Source organism: Oreochromis niloticus, linkage group LG7 (genome assembly GCF_001858045.2).
Source record: "Oreochromis niloticus isolate F11D_XX linkage group LG7, O_niloticus_UMD_NMBU, whole genome shotgun sequence".
Taxonomy (NCBI): domain Eukaryota; kingdom Metazoa; phylum Chordata; class Actinopteri; order Cichliformes; family Cichlidae; genus Oreochromis; species Oreochromis niloticus.
Genome location: NC_031972.2, coordinates 64,154,579 through 64,172,357, shown reverse-complemented (window position 1 = coordinate 64,172,357; position 17,779 = coordinate 64,154,579). Strand labels below are relative to the sequence as shown.

At 39.9% G+C, this 17,779-nt stretch overlaps 1 protein-coding gene across 1 annotated transcript; it reads right to left on the bottom strand.

The window, feature by feature from the left end:
• Window positions 1–8,462: 8,462 nt before the first annotated feature.
• Window positions 8,463–13,853, bottom strand: LOC109203001 (ATP-dependent DNA helicase PIF1). The gene is made up of 5 exons (XM_025908471.1): window positions 11,001–13,853; window positions 9,852–10,011; window positions 9,569–9,715; window positions 9,349–9,452; window positions 8,463–9,252 (listed from the first exon to the last, which is right to left on the bottom strand). The coding sequence occupies exon 1, from the start codon at window positions 13,851–13,853 to the stop codon at window positions 11,757–11,759; it is 2,097 nt and encodes a 698-aa protein (XP_025764256.1). The 3' UTR covers window positions 8,463–9,252; window positions 9,349–9,452; window positions 9,569–9,715; window positions 9,852–10,011; window positions 11,001–11,756.
• Between the last annotated feature and the right edge of the window lie 3,926 nt (window positions 13,854–17,779).

The following is a 17,779-nucleotide window of genomic DNA, read 5'->3' as shown; positions in this document are numbered from 1 at the left end:
TCCTTTCTGTCACTGTATAAACGTTTAACTGCACATCGAATTCACGAGATATCTTAACTGAAGTTTCAAACGTGTGTCTTGTTTTGTTTTTTTGTTAAATGATAAAGGATTGCTGCTGCAGTAAAAGACTGAAACACGTCAACATGACTATGAGCAAAAGTCTACCTGCCTCTATGCCCACATAGAGGTAGTTCAACTCCATATGTCAGGACATTTCTGGTTATTGAAATTAATTACACATTGCACAATGCTTACACATAGTAAAAAAGACTGGTTGTTATATAGCACCTTTCTACTCTGAGTACTCATAACACTACACAGATTGCCTCATTCATACACTGTTCATGCACTCTTTTTCTATGCTTCTCCTACACAAATGCTTTCTATCATATTCATACAAGCAGCTTGGGGTTTGCCCAAGGATATTTTTCACACAGGCTAAAGCAACCTTCCAATTAGTAGGTGACCTGCTCTACCTCCTGAGCCACAGCCACCCCAACTAAGCATTACAATAACAAACAAAGCATTTTAATACTGAAACTTTTGACAAAGAATACTTCTAAAAGCCACTGCAGATAATAATAATAATAATAATAATAATAATAATAATAAATTAAAGCTGCAAACAGCGTTATGAGGGCCCTCGCACCCCGGCGCGTCGAGCCACGCCCAACACCTAAAACCAGCAAGTCCGATCTGATGTCACATTGATGGAATTCATGCATTTAACCACCAGCTAACATTTCATCTCATTCAATCATGATTATAGTCGTCCCACTAGGTGGCGCTCTAACCATTACTGACAAATGGCATAAACATTTCCGAGCTCGAGTCTCATCATACCTGCGACCTTTGGGAGAGATTGGACATTGTGTTTTTGAGTGACAGCAGATTACTGCTTTTTGGCGAGTGATTGAAACTCCACGTGCCGCCATGACCACCCCGTTTCCCTGAACGTAAAAAGCTTCGCAATTTAACATCACAAAGGCCTTTAGATTCCACGCACTGGAGATCGTGTCAATCTGATGAAATCCCTTGGAGGAGTTTGTCAAAGTACGGTGCCTGAAAAGAGGGGAAAATGTCGCCAAAATTACACATTAATTTTAAAATGGCTGACTTCCTGTTGGATTTGGGATATTGCTCCAAGAGACTTTTTTGTACATCTTGATATCTTCTATAAGCTTACCAGGTTTCAGACTCATAGATAAAACACAGAGCAGGGGCTGATGTTTTGAAATTTTGTAGGGGGCGCTGTGAAGCCATTTTGCGCTATTCAATGAAAATGATCACATAACAAGAAAGCTTACGTCACATTGGAGGTGTGCGCCAAATTTCAAGACTTTTTAAACTTTCCAAGCCCCTCAAAAGCAAGGTCATTTTTCATGGTTAACCGCGTTGCCACCAGGGTGCGCCGTTCACTTTAAACCCACAATTTTCTCACTGAAGCATCATGAGGGACTGATGTTTGAGGTGGCCATGATGAACCTGTGAAAATCAGTATGGTATATCAAAGTGAAAGACATGACATTTCCTGTTCCCACTAGGTGGCGTTCTGCTTATTCCTGACAATGGGCATATCAATCTGTTCAGGGCGGGTCTGACATCATGCCTGTAAAGTCTCGTACTCATCAGTCTGGATTTCTTTGAGTTATACTAATTTGTTTCTTCATGGCGAGACATCAATATTCGCCATGCTGCTGGGGTCACACCCTTTCGTGAAAACTCACAGTTTTCACTGTAACCCAAGACCAACTCCTTAAGGCTTTCCTGGCTAAATTTGAGGCTGTAGATGTCACCCATCACAATACTGTACCCCAAAGTGTAAAACATGACATTTCCTGTTCCCACTAGGTGGCGCTGTCCCTGATGTCAAATATGGCAGTTGAAATTTGTTCAGGGGTGGAGCCTTATCATATGTGTGTTCTTTGGTCCAGATCGGACAATGTATGACAGAATGAGAGGCAATAAGATTTTCATGGCGAGTCATCGAAATTCACCGTGTCGCCACGTCCTCACCGTATCCCGAAAACTCAAAAGCTCCGCAATTTAACATGGCCCAGGTGTGTAATCGAGACTGACCAAATATGAAGTTTGTATGATTAAACCCCAAGGAGGAGTTCACAAAAGTACAAGGCATGGAAATGGTAAAGTCAGAGCCAAAATGTGACTTTCAAACCAAAATGGCGCACTTCCTCTTGGGTTTAGGACATGACCATAATAGACTTTTTGTGCGTCTCCTAACATTAGATATGTGTACCGACTTTCTTACATGTAGGTCATACCCACACCGGGGGCTCGCGTTTTTCATTTTTCTAGGTGGCGCTACTGAGGCAATTTTCCCTGGAGATGTCTGAGGATATTAAAATATGTAAATTTTCACCAGGCCTGATGCGTGTGCAAAATTTCATGAGTTTTTGAGCATGTTTAGGCCCTCAAAAAGACAATTCATTTGCCGAAATAATAATAATAATAATTAAAGCTGCAAGCAGCGATATGAGGGCCCTCGCACCCCAGCACGTCGAGCCAAGCCCAACACCTAAAACCAGTGCGTCCGATTTGATGTCACATTGATGGAATTCATGCATTTAACCACCAGCTAACATTTCATCTAATTCAACCATTATTATAGTCGTCCCACTAGGTGGCGCTGTAACCATTACTGACAAATGGCATAACAAACATTTCCGAGCTCGAGTCTCATAACGCCTGCAAACTTTGGGAGAGATTGGACATTGTGTTTTTGAAGGACAGCAGATTACTGCTTTTTGGCGAGTGATTGAAACTCCACGTGCCGCCATGACCACCCCGTTTCCCTGAACGTAAAAAGCTTCGCAATTTAACATCACAAAGGTCTTTAGATTCCACACACTGGAGATCGCGGCAATATGATGAAATCCCTTGGAGGAGTTCGTCAAAGTACGGTGCCTGAAAAGAAGGGAAATTGTCGCCAAAATTACACATTAATTTTAAAATGGCTGACTTCCTGTTGGATTTGGGATATTGCTCCAAGAGACTTTTTTGTACATCTTGATATCCTCCATAAGCTTACCAGGTTTCAGACTCATACATAAAACACAGAGCAGGGGCTGTTGTTTTGAAATTTTGTAGGGGGCGCTGTGGAGCCATTTTGCGCTATTCAATGAAAATGGTCACATAAAAAGAAACCGCTCATCACATTGGAGGTGTGTGCCAAATTTCAAGACATTTTACACTTTCCAAGCCCCTCAAAAGCCACTTCATTGTTCATGGTGAACCACGTTGCCACCAGGGTGCGCTGTTCAGTTTAAAGTCACAATTTTCTCACTGAAGCATCATGAGGGACTGATGGTGATATTCATCGCTTTTGAAGTGGCCACGATGAACCCGTGAAAATCAGTGCAACAAAATATAAGACATGACATTTCCTGTTCCCACTAGGTGGCGCTCTAGGTATTCCTGACAATGGGCACATCAATCTGTTCAGGGCGGGTCTGACATCATGCCTTTAAAGTTTGGTCCATATCAGACTGGATTTCATTGAGTTATACTAATTTGTTTCTTCATGGCGAGACATCAATGTTCGCCATGCTGCTGGGGTCACACCCTTTCGCGAAAACTCACAGTTTTCACTATAGGCCAAGACAAACTGCTTAAGGCTTTCCTGGAGAAATTTGAGGCTGCAGATGTCACCCATCACTATACTGTACACCAAAGAGTAAAACATGACATTTCCTGTAGCCACTAGGTGGCGCTGTCCCTCATGTCAAATATGGCAGTTGAAATATGTTCAGGGGTGGAGCCTTATCATATGTGTGCTCTTTGGTCCACGTCGGACCATGTATGACAGAATGAGAGGCAATAAGATTTTCATGGCGAGTCATCGAAATTCGCCATGGCGCCACGGCCTCACCGTATCGCGAAAACTCAAAAGCTCCGCAATTTAACATGGCCCAGGTGTGTAGTTGACACTGACCAAAGATGAAGCTTATACGACCAAATCCCAAGGAGGAGTTCGAAAAAGTTCGAGGCATGGAAATGGCAAAATTAGAGCCAAAATGTCACCTTCACCTCTAAATTGCGGACTTCCTGTTGGGTTTGCGTCAGTGGGCCCACTGACTTTTTTGTTCGTCTTGGCATGATACACATGTGTGCCAGATTTCATACATGTAGCTCAAACGATGTGTACGTAGGGCTGCATTTAACAAGGCATAGGTGGCGCTACAGAGCCATTTCCCAGTGCTCATATGTAAAACTATTAAAATACAAAGTTTTTCACCAGACCTGGCATGTGTGCAAAATTTCATGCGTTTTTGAGCATGTTAAAGCCCTCAAAAAGGCAATTCATTTCAATGAAAAATAATAATAATAACTAGAAAGTGCATTTTCTGAAGAAACTGCAGTGTGAATGCTTGAATCTGAATGTATGCACTGAAATGAATTAATTGCTGAATTTTAAGTTAAAAATAAAAATGTTGAATGAGCTGGAAAATACAGAGTTTTTAACCTGAAAACAAAAGTGCAGAACTTTTGAAAGCTGATGTTCACACAAAAGAAGTTGGAAAATAGCTGAAAAGTTTTTAAATTAAAATTTGGAAAACCTAAGAAATGAGAACAGAAAATTTAGAGTCAGAAAACATCTGAATGAATATTAAAAGTTCATATTCTTTGAATCACTGAATGACTAAAGTGTAATCCCTCCACTTGGATCCACACACTTTTAAAGGTTTACATCTCTGAGCTTTGAAAGACATGCTGTTGGAAAGAGAACAACGATGGCTTCGTTTTGAGGGTAAAATGATGGCTGTAGAGCAAACACTGTGGACACAGCAGCAGTTGAAAGAGAAGTGTTTAAGATGAATCTTGGCAGAGTGAGAGAGAGCTCGTTAGGCAGGCAGGCAGGTGTGAGCCTGGTTGCTATAGTGACTGCACCCACTGGCTCCATACACACGCGCACAGACATGCACCTCACTTTTGCTGCTTAAAATGAACAGAAAAGTCAGGTCGAAACAAATCGCTCCCAAATGAAAAGTACAGGTCCTATTGACAAAATTCTTTCACCGTGAGCGACAGCAATGTCCAGTCTACCTAATTCTCAGTTTTCATGCTTGTGGAGTTTATTATATGGACGTGGTGACAGTGTAAAGACAGCCTGTACTTCTGGTTTTCAAACGAACCTTCTGAGCCATTTTAACATTAGAGTCTATGGAGGAGTTGGAGGGAGGAGGCTGTGCATGGGTGACATTTATGAAAGAACCATAACACCTAGTACAATAGTAAACACATTGGATGAAAGAGGACAGCGATGGCTACGTTTTGAGGGTAAAATCATACCTGTAGACCAAACACCGTGGACACAGCAGCAGTTTTAAAAAATATTTTAAGATGAATTTTTTTGCTCCTCTCACTCTAGCAGTTGAGCTGTCTCACTCTAGCCCCAACATTCCGTCCCATACACACCCATTATAAACTCTGAAACGGCTGAAAAAACATCATGAAACTTAAACTGGAACTGAAGAAAAAGTATAATAGATATTGAAAAGATAAATACAAGTTGAATAGTTGAATGTCTTGTCTTCGTTTTAAAGTTTGAATGGTGGCTCTACGTCAATGTATATGAAAGTAGATACAGTTTTAAGAGGACTAAGTTGAAGGAAAATTTGAAGGGTCTCCCCATTGAAATACATGGGAAATTTTTGTTGAAAAAAGTTGAATAATTTTAAAAATATAAATGTTATAAATGAGAAAAGTAGAAGCAGTCATGTCCAAAAGAAGAGGAATCTAACGGTGTTTGAATGGTTTTTCTAAGTTGAACGGTTTTGAAGGAGTTAGATGCACAAAAACGTACGGAATATATAATAATAACTAGAAAGTGCATTTTCTGAAGAAACTGCAGTGTGAATGCTTGAATCTGAATGTATGCACTGAAATGAATTAATTGCTGAATTTTAAGTTAAAAATAAAAATGTTGAATGAGCTGGAAAATACAGAGTTTTTAACCTGAAAACAAAAGTGCAGAACTTTTGAAAGCTGATGTTCACACAAAAGAAGTTGGAAAATAGCTGAAAAGTTTTTAAATTAAAATTTGGAAAACCTAAGAAATGAGAACAGAAAATTTAGAGTCAGAAAACATCTGAATGAATATTAAAAGTTCATATTCTTTGAATCACTGAATGACTAAAGTGTAATCCCTCCACTTGGATCCACACACTTTTAAAGGTTTACATCTCTGAGCTTTGAAAGACATGCTGTTGGAAAGAGAACAACGATGGCTTCGTTTTGAGGGTAAAATGATGGCTGTAGAGCAAACACTGTGGACACAGCAGCAGTTGAAAGAGAAGTGTTTAAGATGAATCTTGGCAGAGTGAGAGAGAGCTCGTTAGGCAGGCAGGCAGGTGTGAGCCTGGTTGCTATAGTGACTGCACCCACTGGCTCCATACACACGCGCACAGACATGCACCTCACTTTTGCTGCTTAAAATGAACAGAAAAGTCAGGTCGAAACAAATCGCTCCCAAATGAAAAGTACAGGTCCTATTGACAAAATTCTTTCACCGTGAGTGACAGCAATGTCCAGTCTACCTAATTCTCAGTTTTCATGCTTGTGGAGTTTATTATATGGACGTGGTGACAGTGTAAAGACAGCCTGTACTTCTGGTTTTCAAACGAACCTTCTGAGCCATTTTAACATTAGAGTCTATGGAGGAGTTGGAGGGAGGAGGCTGTGCATGGGTGACATTTATGAAAGAACCATAACACCTAGTACAATAGTAAACACATTGGATGAAAGAGGACAGCGATGGCTACGTTTTGAGGGTAAAATCATACCTGTAGACCAAACACCGTGGACACAGCAGCAGTTTTAAAAAATATTTTAAGATGAATTTTTTTGCTCCTCTCACTCTAGCAGTTGAGCTGTCTCACTCTAGCCCCAACATTCCGTCCCATACACACCCATTATAAACTCTGAAACGGCTGAAGAAACATCATGACACTTAAACTGGAACTGAAGAAAAAGTATAATAGATATTGAAAAGATAAATACAAGTTGAATAGTTGAATGTCTTGTCTTCGTTTTAAAGTTTGAATGGTGGCTCTACGTCAATGTATATGAAAGTAGATACAGTTTTAAGAGGACTAAGTTGAAGGAGGATTTGAAGGGTCTCCCCATTGAAATACATGGGAAATTTTTGTTGAAAAAAGTTGAATAATTTTAAAAATATAAATGTTATAAATGAGAAAAGTAGAAGCAGTCATGTCCAAAAGAAGAGGAATCTAACGGTGTTTGAATGGTTTTTCTAAGTTGAACGGTTTTGAAGGAGTTAGATGCACAAAAACGTACGGAATATATAATAATAATAACTAGAAAGTGCATTTTCTGAAGAAACTGCAGTGTGAATGCTTGAATCTGAATGTATGCACTGAAATGAAATAATTACTGAATATTAAGCTAAAAATGCTGAATTAGCTGGAAAATACAGAATTTTTAACCTGAAAACAAAAGTGCAGAACTTTTGAAAGCTAATTTTCATACAGAAGTTGGAAAATAGCTGAGCATGTTTACAATGTAAATTAGAAAAAAATGAGTAATGACAAAAGAAAATTTAGAGTCAGAAAACCTCTGAATGAATAACAAAAGTTCATGTTCTTCTAATCACTTAAAGAGTGGAATTATGTATTATAAATCTCTAATTCATAAAAAAAATAAAATAAATAAATGTAAAAACAAATTTGTTGAATTGAGCTGGACAGATGAACAAACATTCTGGAGAAAATACAAGCTTTAATATACAGCATAATGTTTTTCAGACATATGCACGTGTATATCATGTTTAATGGTATTACATACATCAATTTGTTTTGTATTTCATAGAAAATAACATAAAAATCTTAAGTCATATTGTACAGCTTCTTTCTGAAAAGGACTTAAATTAGTTCAACAAATGTTTTTTTTTTTCAAAATAGAATAAAAATCATTTTAAAAAGAGACGTTTGGAATGTTTTAAGGTGTTAATAATCTGATCCTGTCATGTGTCTGTTCAACTTTAGTTTTTGGCACAGACTCCATTCTTAAAGAACAAATTACAAAATAATAAACAAATAAAATTGAAATTAAAGTAGCTTTTTTTGTTGAACACTTCACAGTAGAATAAATAAAAATAACTAAATGAAAATAATAAGCAACATATGAAATACATGAAAATTCATCTTTTAAAACCACAATCCTGAACCTTTAAATTGTGTTGGTTTCTTAGAACATGGCTGAACAGCTGTTTCTGTCGGTCTACTTAATCTACTGATCTGTCTACACATCTTTTTATTACTCATTCTTTTTTATGTTTTAATGTAAACAGTGTCCACACAGTGGTAAAAGAGAACTGTATAGAGATTTCTGAGTAAATGCAAATGAAAGCCTAAGGTGGTGACACAGTTTAACACATACAAATAATCAAATAAACACATTAGTCCTTTTTGTGAACATGGATATATAAGTATCATTAGTTTACAGCATTGTTCAGCCATGCCACTAAATGCTTTTTAACACTGTGTTTTAACCTGGGCTCAGAAACAAAGTCCCAAATTTAGTTAGTCCCTGACTTTGAGTTGTGGTTATGACTTATTATTATACACAAGGCTTCATCTATCTGAACTCTAAGGACAGAAATATGAAAAAACCTATACTTACCAGCTGATACCCCACACTACACACTAGGTGTGCCATGTGACCTGAAACTTTGGTACAAACTCATCATAATCATTCTGTTAACACTGTTTTTTAACACTGTTTGTGTTGCTGTTCAGCAGTTTAAAATGTTTTAGATTGGATTACATGGAATGAATTTGAATTTTCTTGGGGTTTTTTGTGTGTGTTTCATTCTTAGCAGATTTTTTTTTTACATACTGTAGAATTCCAGTTACCACATTTCTGGTCATATGACATTCCGAGTGCCCACTTAAAACAATCCTCACAGTTAATTCAACATTAAAACAAATTTAAAATATGTTAAATAAATAAAGGTTTGCTCTGTGATGAAATATTAAATAAGCATACATTGTACAGAGCTCTAACAATGAAAACAATCCTTTAGCCTGTTGATCAGAGAGAGGCAGTCATTCTGTCCATTTAAAACCTGTAATCAAAGAGCACAATGTTTCTATCAAAAAATAAAGTCCCATATGATCCTCATCATGTCCAGTGATTTCAGAGTGGCTCCTCCCTGTCACCCGGCCAGTGTTTGATGTGTGGCAAGCAGCACAGAAGCAGGATAGCTGAGGACTTTAAAAGAAGAGCAGAAAACAGGAACATATGTGGTTGTAAATGTAAATATCAGTGATACTTGTCTTGTCAAAGGGAATAAAATAATGAACTTACACACTCATTTAGGGAGGATCTTGACACTGCACAGAGGAGGCACAGTCAGTCTGACAATGATGGTGATCTCCAGGGATGTTTTCCTGCAGCAACAGTCCTGCCAACTGGCCATATGATCCAGAGTAGTTGGTTTGTAAGGAACAGAAAGGTGTATATGTTAGGTAGTGTGCACTTAGAGCTGGTCCTAAGAAACAAACACATCCTGTAATAAACTGAATACCTTTAGTAGTGCTTCTGCAAATATAAAGCCTTTCTATCATGCGTGGTTTCAAAGAAGGTGTTTTGGAGGCTCAGTCACAGAAACTGTGCAGTCTGTTCAGTCTTGAGTGTCTCAGCTCTGAAGGGGATGGATCACAGAGGGAAACACCTGAGTACAGACATTAAAATACACTCTAACACTCCTAAGGTCAAGTGAAAACACAATTTAAACACTTTACAAAGAATTAATACATGTTTCCATGAAAATAATGTCATTAACCCTTTTTGTTGTGAGTAAATCTCACCGACTGCTTGTGGGACAAGCTAGAAGGAAGACTTATCACAGAATGTCTCCTGTGCTCCAGATGTGAAGTCTCACACTCTGATCGTACGGCGATGAAGATGGTGATGATGAAGCCTCTCTGATCTGTGGAATTACAGTTTCTGGCTGCTATGTGCTTCACACTGTTGGATTTTACATGTGAAGCTTGGAGAAGACACAGAACTGTGTCTCTCTTAACAAAAAAAAAAGAAAGAAAAGATACCTAACAACCTCCCACCGCACCGCACCCCCCCCCCCCCCCCCCCCCCACACACACACACACACACACATTCAACTCCCACCTACTCACTCCACTCAACTCCCCAGCCTCACACCATCCAATGTCTATACAAATGTAGGGTATCAGCTGGTAACAAAAAGCAAGTGTAACATATGAAGTACATATGTGACACTGCTGAAACATTTCTGGCCAGAAATCCAGAAATGTGCAGTTATCAGCCAGTGCATTTATCATCCCAGACCCAGACCCACCCTGATAAATGCACTGGCTGAAACATGATAAAAGCTCATAAAAATGTATGTTTCATCGAAAGATTTGTCCAAAAATATAATCATATACTTTTGAAAAAGTTTAAAGATTATAACAAACTGAAATCAATAACATTTTTGTAAATAGTATTTCAAAATAGAGGCACAGATAAACTGGCTTAACTGTCATTATTGCTGTAATTAGATTTTTCTTTTTCTTTTTTTCTTTTTTAAAAAAAGCAACCGTTAGTCTGTGTTGTTCTCTCAGAAACAATGAAGAAGCTGTTGAACATTTATTTGTTGTGTGGCCAATCCTCTGGTCCACCCTCCCTCCCTCCCAGCCACAGTGAGACTGGGGCAGCCTGGCAGGATTTTGAAGCCTGGCTGCAGAGAGGATATGCCTGCACGGTTCGTTTTAAACTTGTATATTTGATTTTTCTGACATTCATAGATTACTGATTTTTAGATTTTCTGTAATACATAAAATTGTCATATTTTAATGATATCATTACTTAATTAATTTAATTGTATTTCATGTAAAAAATTCAAACGTTATACTCCAATGCAGGGCGTTTTTTCTTAAATCAACTTTTAAATACCGCTCTACTTTCTTAAGTCATTCAAAAATATAGAAATTACTTACTCAAAGATCTAGATCACGAATCATCACAGGACAATACACAGTATACAGGGTCATGGTAACTATGGTAGGTCTTCATAACTCCAGAATGGAGACATCGCTCTGGCTGAGAAATGAAAATGAGGTCAAGCAGTGTGTTCTTCTCTGTGGTAGGGGCAGTGATGACCTGTGCGTATCCCCTAGATTCAAACAGCTCCATGATTGGTTTGTTTGCACTGGATAAAACATTCTCATTAAAATCCCCACACACTATGATGGGATGACAGTCCATGATCTCTAATGAGTCTAATAGGCTTACCAGGTTTTTCAGGAATGGCCTCAGAGTGTAGTCTGGAGGTCTGTATACAACTGCAATCAGAGCACTGACTGGTGCTTCAACCTTTAAAGCCAGAAATTCAAGGTCAGTTACATTATGGATGTACTGTTTTTCATGCACTTGAATGTCACTTTTCACATAAACAGCAACTCCACCACCACTTCTGTTTGCCATCTGGGGAAAGTTTGTGTAGGACAGGTGTCTGTTGCGTTTGAACAAATTGTAATTTTCCAAGTGGAGAGACTCTGCGACAAAAGAGCCCCGCAGGTGTGTTTCTGTTAGGCACAAAACATCTGCTAGACACAATTCATGGTGACTCTTGATGTCATTAGTGTGAGCTGGCAGTCCCTCTGTATTATGATGAACAATGGTGAAAACCTCTGACCTGCTCAGTGTTTGTCTCACGTGTAGAAGAGGCATCATGTCATCAAGGTTGGCTTGTCTCATGTTCTCAAGTGCTGCAGTGATTTCTGGGTTGGTGAATATTTTTTCTCCTCCATATCAAGAAGATACAGTCCACTGAGAGACGTCACTCTACTGACAGCTACGTAGGCCATGCCGGGCTCAAAAATGCTCTTAAGAGAGACAACAGCTGATGTGGTTGTCATACCCTGTACCTTATGTATTGTACATGCAAAGGCCAGCTTCACTGGGAACTGTCTTCGTACCACTCCTTTCTGCTTCAGATTCTCCTCTGCTCTCTCAATGTACACCATGTCGTCTGCTGGTGTGCGGGTATTCTTTCCAGATGTCTCATTATCCATTTTAAGTCCAAGCTTGATGATGTGTTGGTCATTTTCAGAGTAAACTACTCTAAGTAGAATTCCAAAAGCTCCATTAACCAAACCATTTTGTATGTCAATGTTTCTGGTGAGCATGACACGAGCTCCTTCTGCAACTTTCAGTGTGTCTGGTAACTCGTTTTTACCTCCTTTCAATGGTCTGTCTTGTAGTGCCATTCTGCCAGTTCTAGGATCTTTTCTATAATCATCTGCATGGATGTCAATGATATGAGTATGGAGCAGAGCCAGTGTTGCAGAGTTGTGTGCATCCACTTCTTTATTAGTTGCAAAAATGTGCAACGCATCAGTCGGACAAAGGGCTGGTTCAGTTATGGCCTGTGACAACAAATTTCTATCTGCTTCGCAAAGCACATCCAACTTTCCTTTCACACGGATTCTGTTCAGCATCTCAGCAAAGACAACATCATCTTTCTGACGCATAATCTCAGTCAGAGTGATCATCTGAAAATGCTCCCGCCACAGGTCGATCTCGGACGGGTCGTGCACACAGAGAGGTTTAGACTGTCGCACTGGGGGTAGCTGATAGAAGTCTCCAACAGCAATGACTGACATGCCTCCAAAGGGTCTCCGAGTCCCTTTGATCTGTTTGAGTCTTGCATCTACATATGCAAAGAGATGTCTTGACACCATAGACACTTCGTCAATGACGATTATTTCAGCATTCAAAAGTTCTGATCTGACTTCATCCAGCTGATTGCCAAGTCCCTGAATGGGAGGTTTTAAGCTTCTAGGGAGCTTGAGAAGAGAATGCAGTGTTGTTCCAGAAATGTTAAAAGCTGCAGTCCCAGTGAAAGCAGTTAACAGGACAGTGGGTTTTGATATGTCAACGTCGTCTGCATATCTGGGCACTTTGCTCAGTATCTTAGATGCTTCTGAGTAGATGCATTTGATAAGATGTGATTTTCCTGTTCCAGCACCACCATTAATATAAAAGAAAAACTGCTCTGGATTTAGAGCACAGACTCTTTTAATGCACCAGTCTCTAACTGCATAAAATATGCAGGCTTGCTTCTTATTCAGATTCTGAAACATCTGACGTAACAATGTGGGATCAATAGCAGGGGGTTCCCTGATAGCTCTGACTTCTGTTGAAGCATCAGCCTGACGACTGTAGTCGGGCACATCTTCCTGTTCATTTTCATTGTCTCGCTCTCTTTCTTGTTCAACAAGTGGCAACCTTACGAGATCTGATTCAGGTGCCAGATTACACCATTCATCAGTCATACCTCTGTTCTGCTCATATTCCTCAACAGCGCTCTCGATCTCCTCACTGTTTTTCTCATATTTTTCTCTGTTTCTTTTGACAGTGTGTTGCACGTACTCAAGACGGTCAGTACCTGGTAGCTGTATACAGCCAGCACCATAGAAAGCCTGATAGGTTGGCAAAGATGGTGTTTTCAGTTCATGGTCTGAACGATGAGGAAGGTACAGTTTAAGCAGTCTTCCGTAATATTGCTCTGGATGTTTTTCTTGTGAGCAGCGGTGAAATCTGATGATAGCAGGCTTATCGTTTTTGCGCCTTTGCACAAATCCCATCTCATTGAGAAGGGGCAAAACATCTTTACCTTTTGTCTGTTGGCCATAGACAATCCTGCAAGTAGCAGCAAAGTCTGCCATGCACATCTCCTCATACTCTGGAGTTTCAGGTCTGGCTTTGTATTTGTCATTCAAAGATGTCATCCAAACATTGGAAGACTCAGGTGTTGTGTTGTCCAGAACTGACAGGGGACGACTCATTTTCACTGGATTATCATCAGTTGGTATGAATATTACAGCACGTGAACATTGCTTCATGTGAAGACCACATGCACGAGCAACACACTCCTGTGCACTGATCTCTCGCTTCTTTGAATATGCCTGCATGACGGCTCTCATTTCATCGCACTCATTTACACTGTCCTTATGGGAGTTCTCAATGACAGTTTTCAGGTACTCAGATAGCCCGCCCTCTTTTTTTGATATATATTTCATTAAATAATTTGCAGCGCCAAAAGCATCTAGAACAAAGCTTATGTCGATATTACTGTTCCAGGCTTCAAGCAGATGTGGATTATAGCCGTTTATCCAAGAGTCTTTTGGATCACGCTTTAGTATGATCGTACTCCTTGTGTTCATTTTATTCAGGTATCGCTCATATTCTCCATGCGTCAACTTGCATCTTGCCAAGAGCTGCTCTAAACTCATGGAAGCAGTTTCAGGTTCATTCAGTAGCTGGTTCAGTGGTCTGAGCTTGTTCTTTGCTGTTTCTACCTCCAGTTCATCATCCTCACTGGGTCTTGTGATCATTGTCTCATTGCAGGGTGGTTTGGGAAAACCAAAACGGCACCCAGAGCTTAAACTCCTAAAGCACGTCTTTGTGTGGTTCTTACTGTGTTTTTGCACTTCTGTTACTTTCTTGTACAGTTCAGGTTGTTTATGTGGATCAGGCAGCTGAGCTGTGATGTATTTGTTTATAAAATCAACAACAGTTTGATCATCATCCTCCTCAAACACAGGAGCACCTTCTACCCACAGGAGGCAGTGTATGTGTGGGCTTCCTCTGTGCTGAAACTCGACTCTGTAAAAGTAGTCAATGACTTTGCCAAGTGGCTCTGCAGGAGATAAGAGTAAATCTCTAAATAATGCTTCAACTCTCTTGTCAAACATGCGCATTGTTGTGACAGGATTGCTTCTCAGGATGTCACACTTTGCTGACCAGTCGAGTCCTTCAAAATTGACTTGTTCACCTTGCTGCCTTGTTATTGCCTCAATCACTTCAGGCCAGCGCATTTCAGCAGCTGAGAATGTGCAAAAGAACGTGGGAGTTCCCAACTGTCTGATCATGGCAAAAAGATCTCTTGTTGTTTCTCCCAATAGGCTGGGTTCCTCTCAGAGGCTGCATGAATCTCACTGCGTCTTTATTTCGCACCAGTTTCTCCACCTCATGTTTATCTTGCAGCATGCCTGAGGTTATTTTTCTCCCATCTCTGGTCAAAGGCTTTGCCTTCCTTAACTGGATTGTCATGCTGGAAGTAGCCAAGTGTATTTCAGTCACAAACTGTGCAAAGAACAAATAGTTTGTGTCTCTGGCAAAACGATCATCAATGCAGAAAAGCCTTGATTTGAAATACCCACTGGGGATACTTGATCAGCCTTCTTTCATCAAGTGTGTTTTGGCCTGTAGGAAACTGCACAGGGAAGGCCATGGCCTCCAGTTTAGGTGTTTGAAAAAACTTATTGGATTGTTTCTCTCTGCAGGAGCAACAGAGTAGATTCCTTCACTGAAACATAATATCTCCTCAGCCACATCAGGGGGCTGCAAACAGGACTCGAGTGCAAAACCACCATTAGTCAGCCCATCTTCTTGCTCTGAATCATCTCTCATCTGTTCACGTGGTTGTTCACCATCACAGGGTAACATGTCAATATCCTGTTCATTTTTATTTGTGCTTCACTCAGTGCATTTTTCTCACAGCTGTCAATTTCCATTAAATCAGCCTCATCGTAATCGTCCTCATTCATGTTTTCATCATCATCATCCTCCTCATCTTCATCAGGAAGTGTTGGGTCACACAGCTCAGCATCATCTCTGATGCTCACATCTTATACTGTGGATGAATCTGCTTGAGTTTATGCAGTGCTTGCACAAGTTTAGACCAGCTTACAGTCTGAAACAGCTGATGACCTTTGTAAGACAAGCGTCTCTTCAGTTTTACTCTCATCACCTGAGAATTAATTCTCAATCGAGGTAGTGCTTCAACAGTTTCCTGTACCTCTGATGGGACACAGACCACATTTCCTCTAATTGCTCTCTGTCTGCCTTTGGGAAGAGGAATGATCTTTGCAAATGGAATGCACTTGGCTATGAGATGTCTCTCCAGTATGTTGAGATCAGACAGTTCAGGTGGAATATCAGCAAGCTCCAGTTTATGGCAACAGCAAGTGCTGGCATGGATCCATTTTTAAGATGATTGTGGCAGTGTGACAAATCCACTCTCTCTTTCTCTCATCAGGCACATTGCACTGCTCATTTCTGCAGTTTCATCACAAACATGAACAAACTTTCCGGTCAAACATGTTGCAACCACATGTGGGTTTTTGACATAATTGACCTTGTGCAGGGTCGTACTTGGTTTGGAAATGAAGCCTTGAAACAGACAGTACATGGGTATGATGGTCCAACTTTGATTTGTGATTTGAACACAGATATGGCCTCGTTGATCACACTGTTGTCACTCTCTTGGGTTTGTCTGTTCACCCATCTGTATTTCCTTTTTATTTTCATTGCACATCTCATATTGTGCATAATCCTGAATGCAAGATTACTTTGATACCTTTCTCTCATTAGTTGTTTCATCAGTTGTCTGTGTCTTACTCTGAATGCGTTGTCACGTGCATACCGCTGAGTCACTTGAGATCTCTGTCTCTCTCTGAATTCTGGGCTCTCTTGATACCTTTTAGTGATATAGTTTTTTGTTTTGTCTAAATTCAGCATTGGTACAGTAGCGTCTTTTAATATATTGTTGTTGTTTCTTTCTGAATTCATCGTTCTCACAGTAACGTCTTTTAATATATTGCTGTTGTTTCTTTCTGAATTCATCGTTCTCACAGTAACGTCTTTAATATATTGTTGTTGTTTCTTTCTGAATTCAAGCATTCTCACAATATAGCCTTTTAATATACTGTTGATGTTTCTGTCTGACTTCAGGATTGTTTTTATATGCCTCGCTTGTAGAAGATTTCTTCTTTTCTTTGTACTCTTTATTTGAAGCGTACTTTTGTCGTTCTTTCCTTTTTTGGTTTTCTTTTCTCTGATTTCTCAGTTTGTCTGATGCCATTAATCTTCTTTTCATTTTGCGCCTTTGCTGTTTATTAACTTTTGTCAGTTTACTGATTTTTTGCAAAACTGTATCTGAAAGATTACATGCAGCAACATTTTTTATTGCAGCATTTGATTGACATGAAAATCATAATTTGATGGAAGAAAATTAAATTCACTGCATAGTTCTTCAGTAGGTATATTAGTAAATTCATTCTGAGGAGCTTCATGTGACGTGAACTGAGTCATGTGGACTTCTTGTTTTCACCAGTGGTATACAAATGGACATTTGAGAGATCTCAGTAAGATCATGGTTGTGTTTCTCCTTGGAGTAGAGGAGTTTGCTTCATCAACAGTTTTATCAGAGTGAGTAGATGCCACAGCAGTGGCAGCTGTTGGTCTGCAGACTGTGTCTGTCATAGTATCACTCAGGTTGACTGTGGTCATACTGTAAACTGCACAGGCTTCAGCTCATAGGTACAAGAGGGTGATATCTCCATCATTTCATAAGAATCTTGGAGCCTCTTAATCATGTCACTGAGGAGTGTGAATTTCAGCATCACTGCTGTACCACGATTACATGACAGTAGTGGTAGAGGAAGACCACTGGCTGTTCGGAGTGTGGGTCAAAGAACCCATATTCGCCTGATGTGGATCTGAACACTGCAATACCACAATCCACTCATAATCAGTAAGGCATACTGCACATCTGACAACAGCAGCTCAGTCCCTGCTTCAAAGCTGAGAAAGGTTCTACTGCCTCCTCTGGAGGTTCTTCAAATGTCCCATACCGGGAAGGCTGTGTCATGTCGACATGATACATAGACCTGCGAGCATCAACTTTGTCTGCAGCTCATCGGTTGCC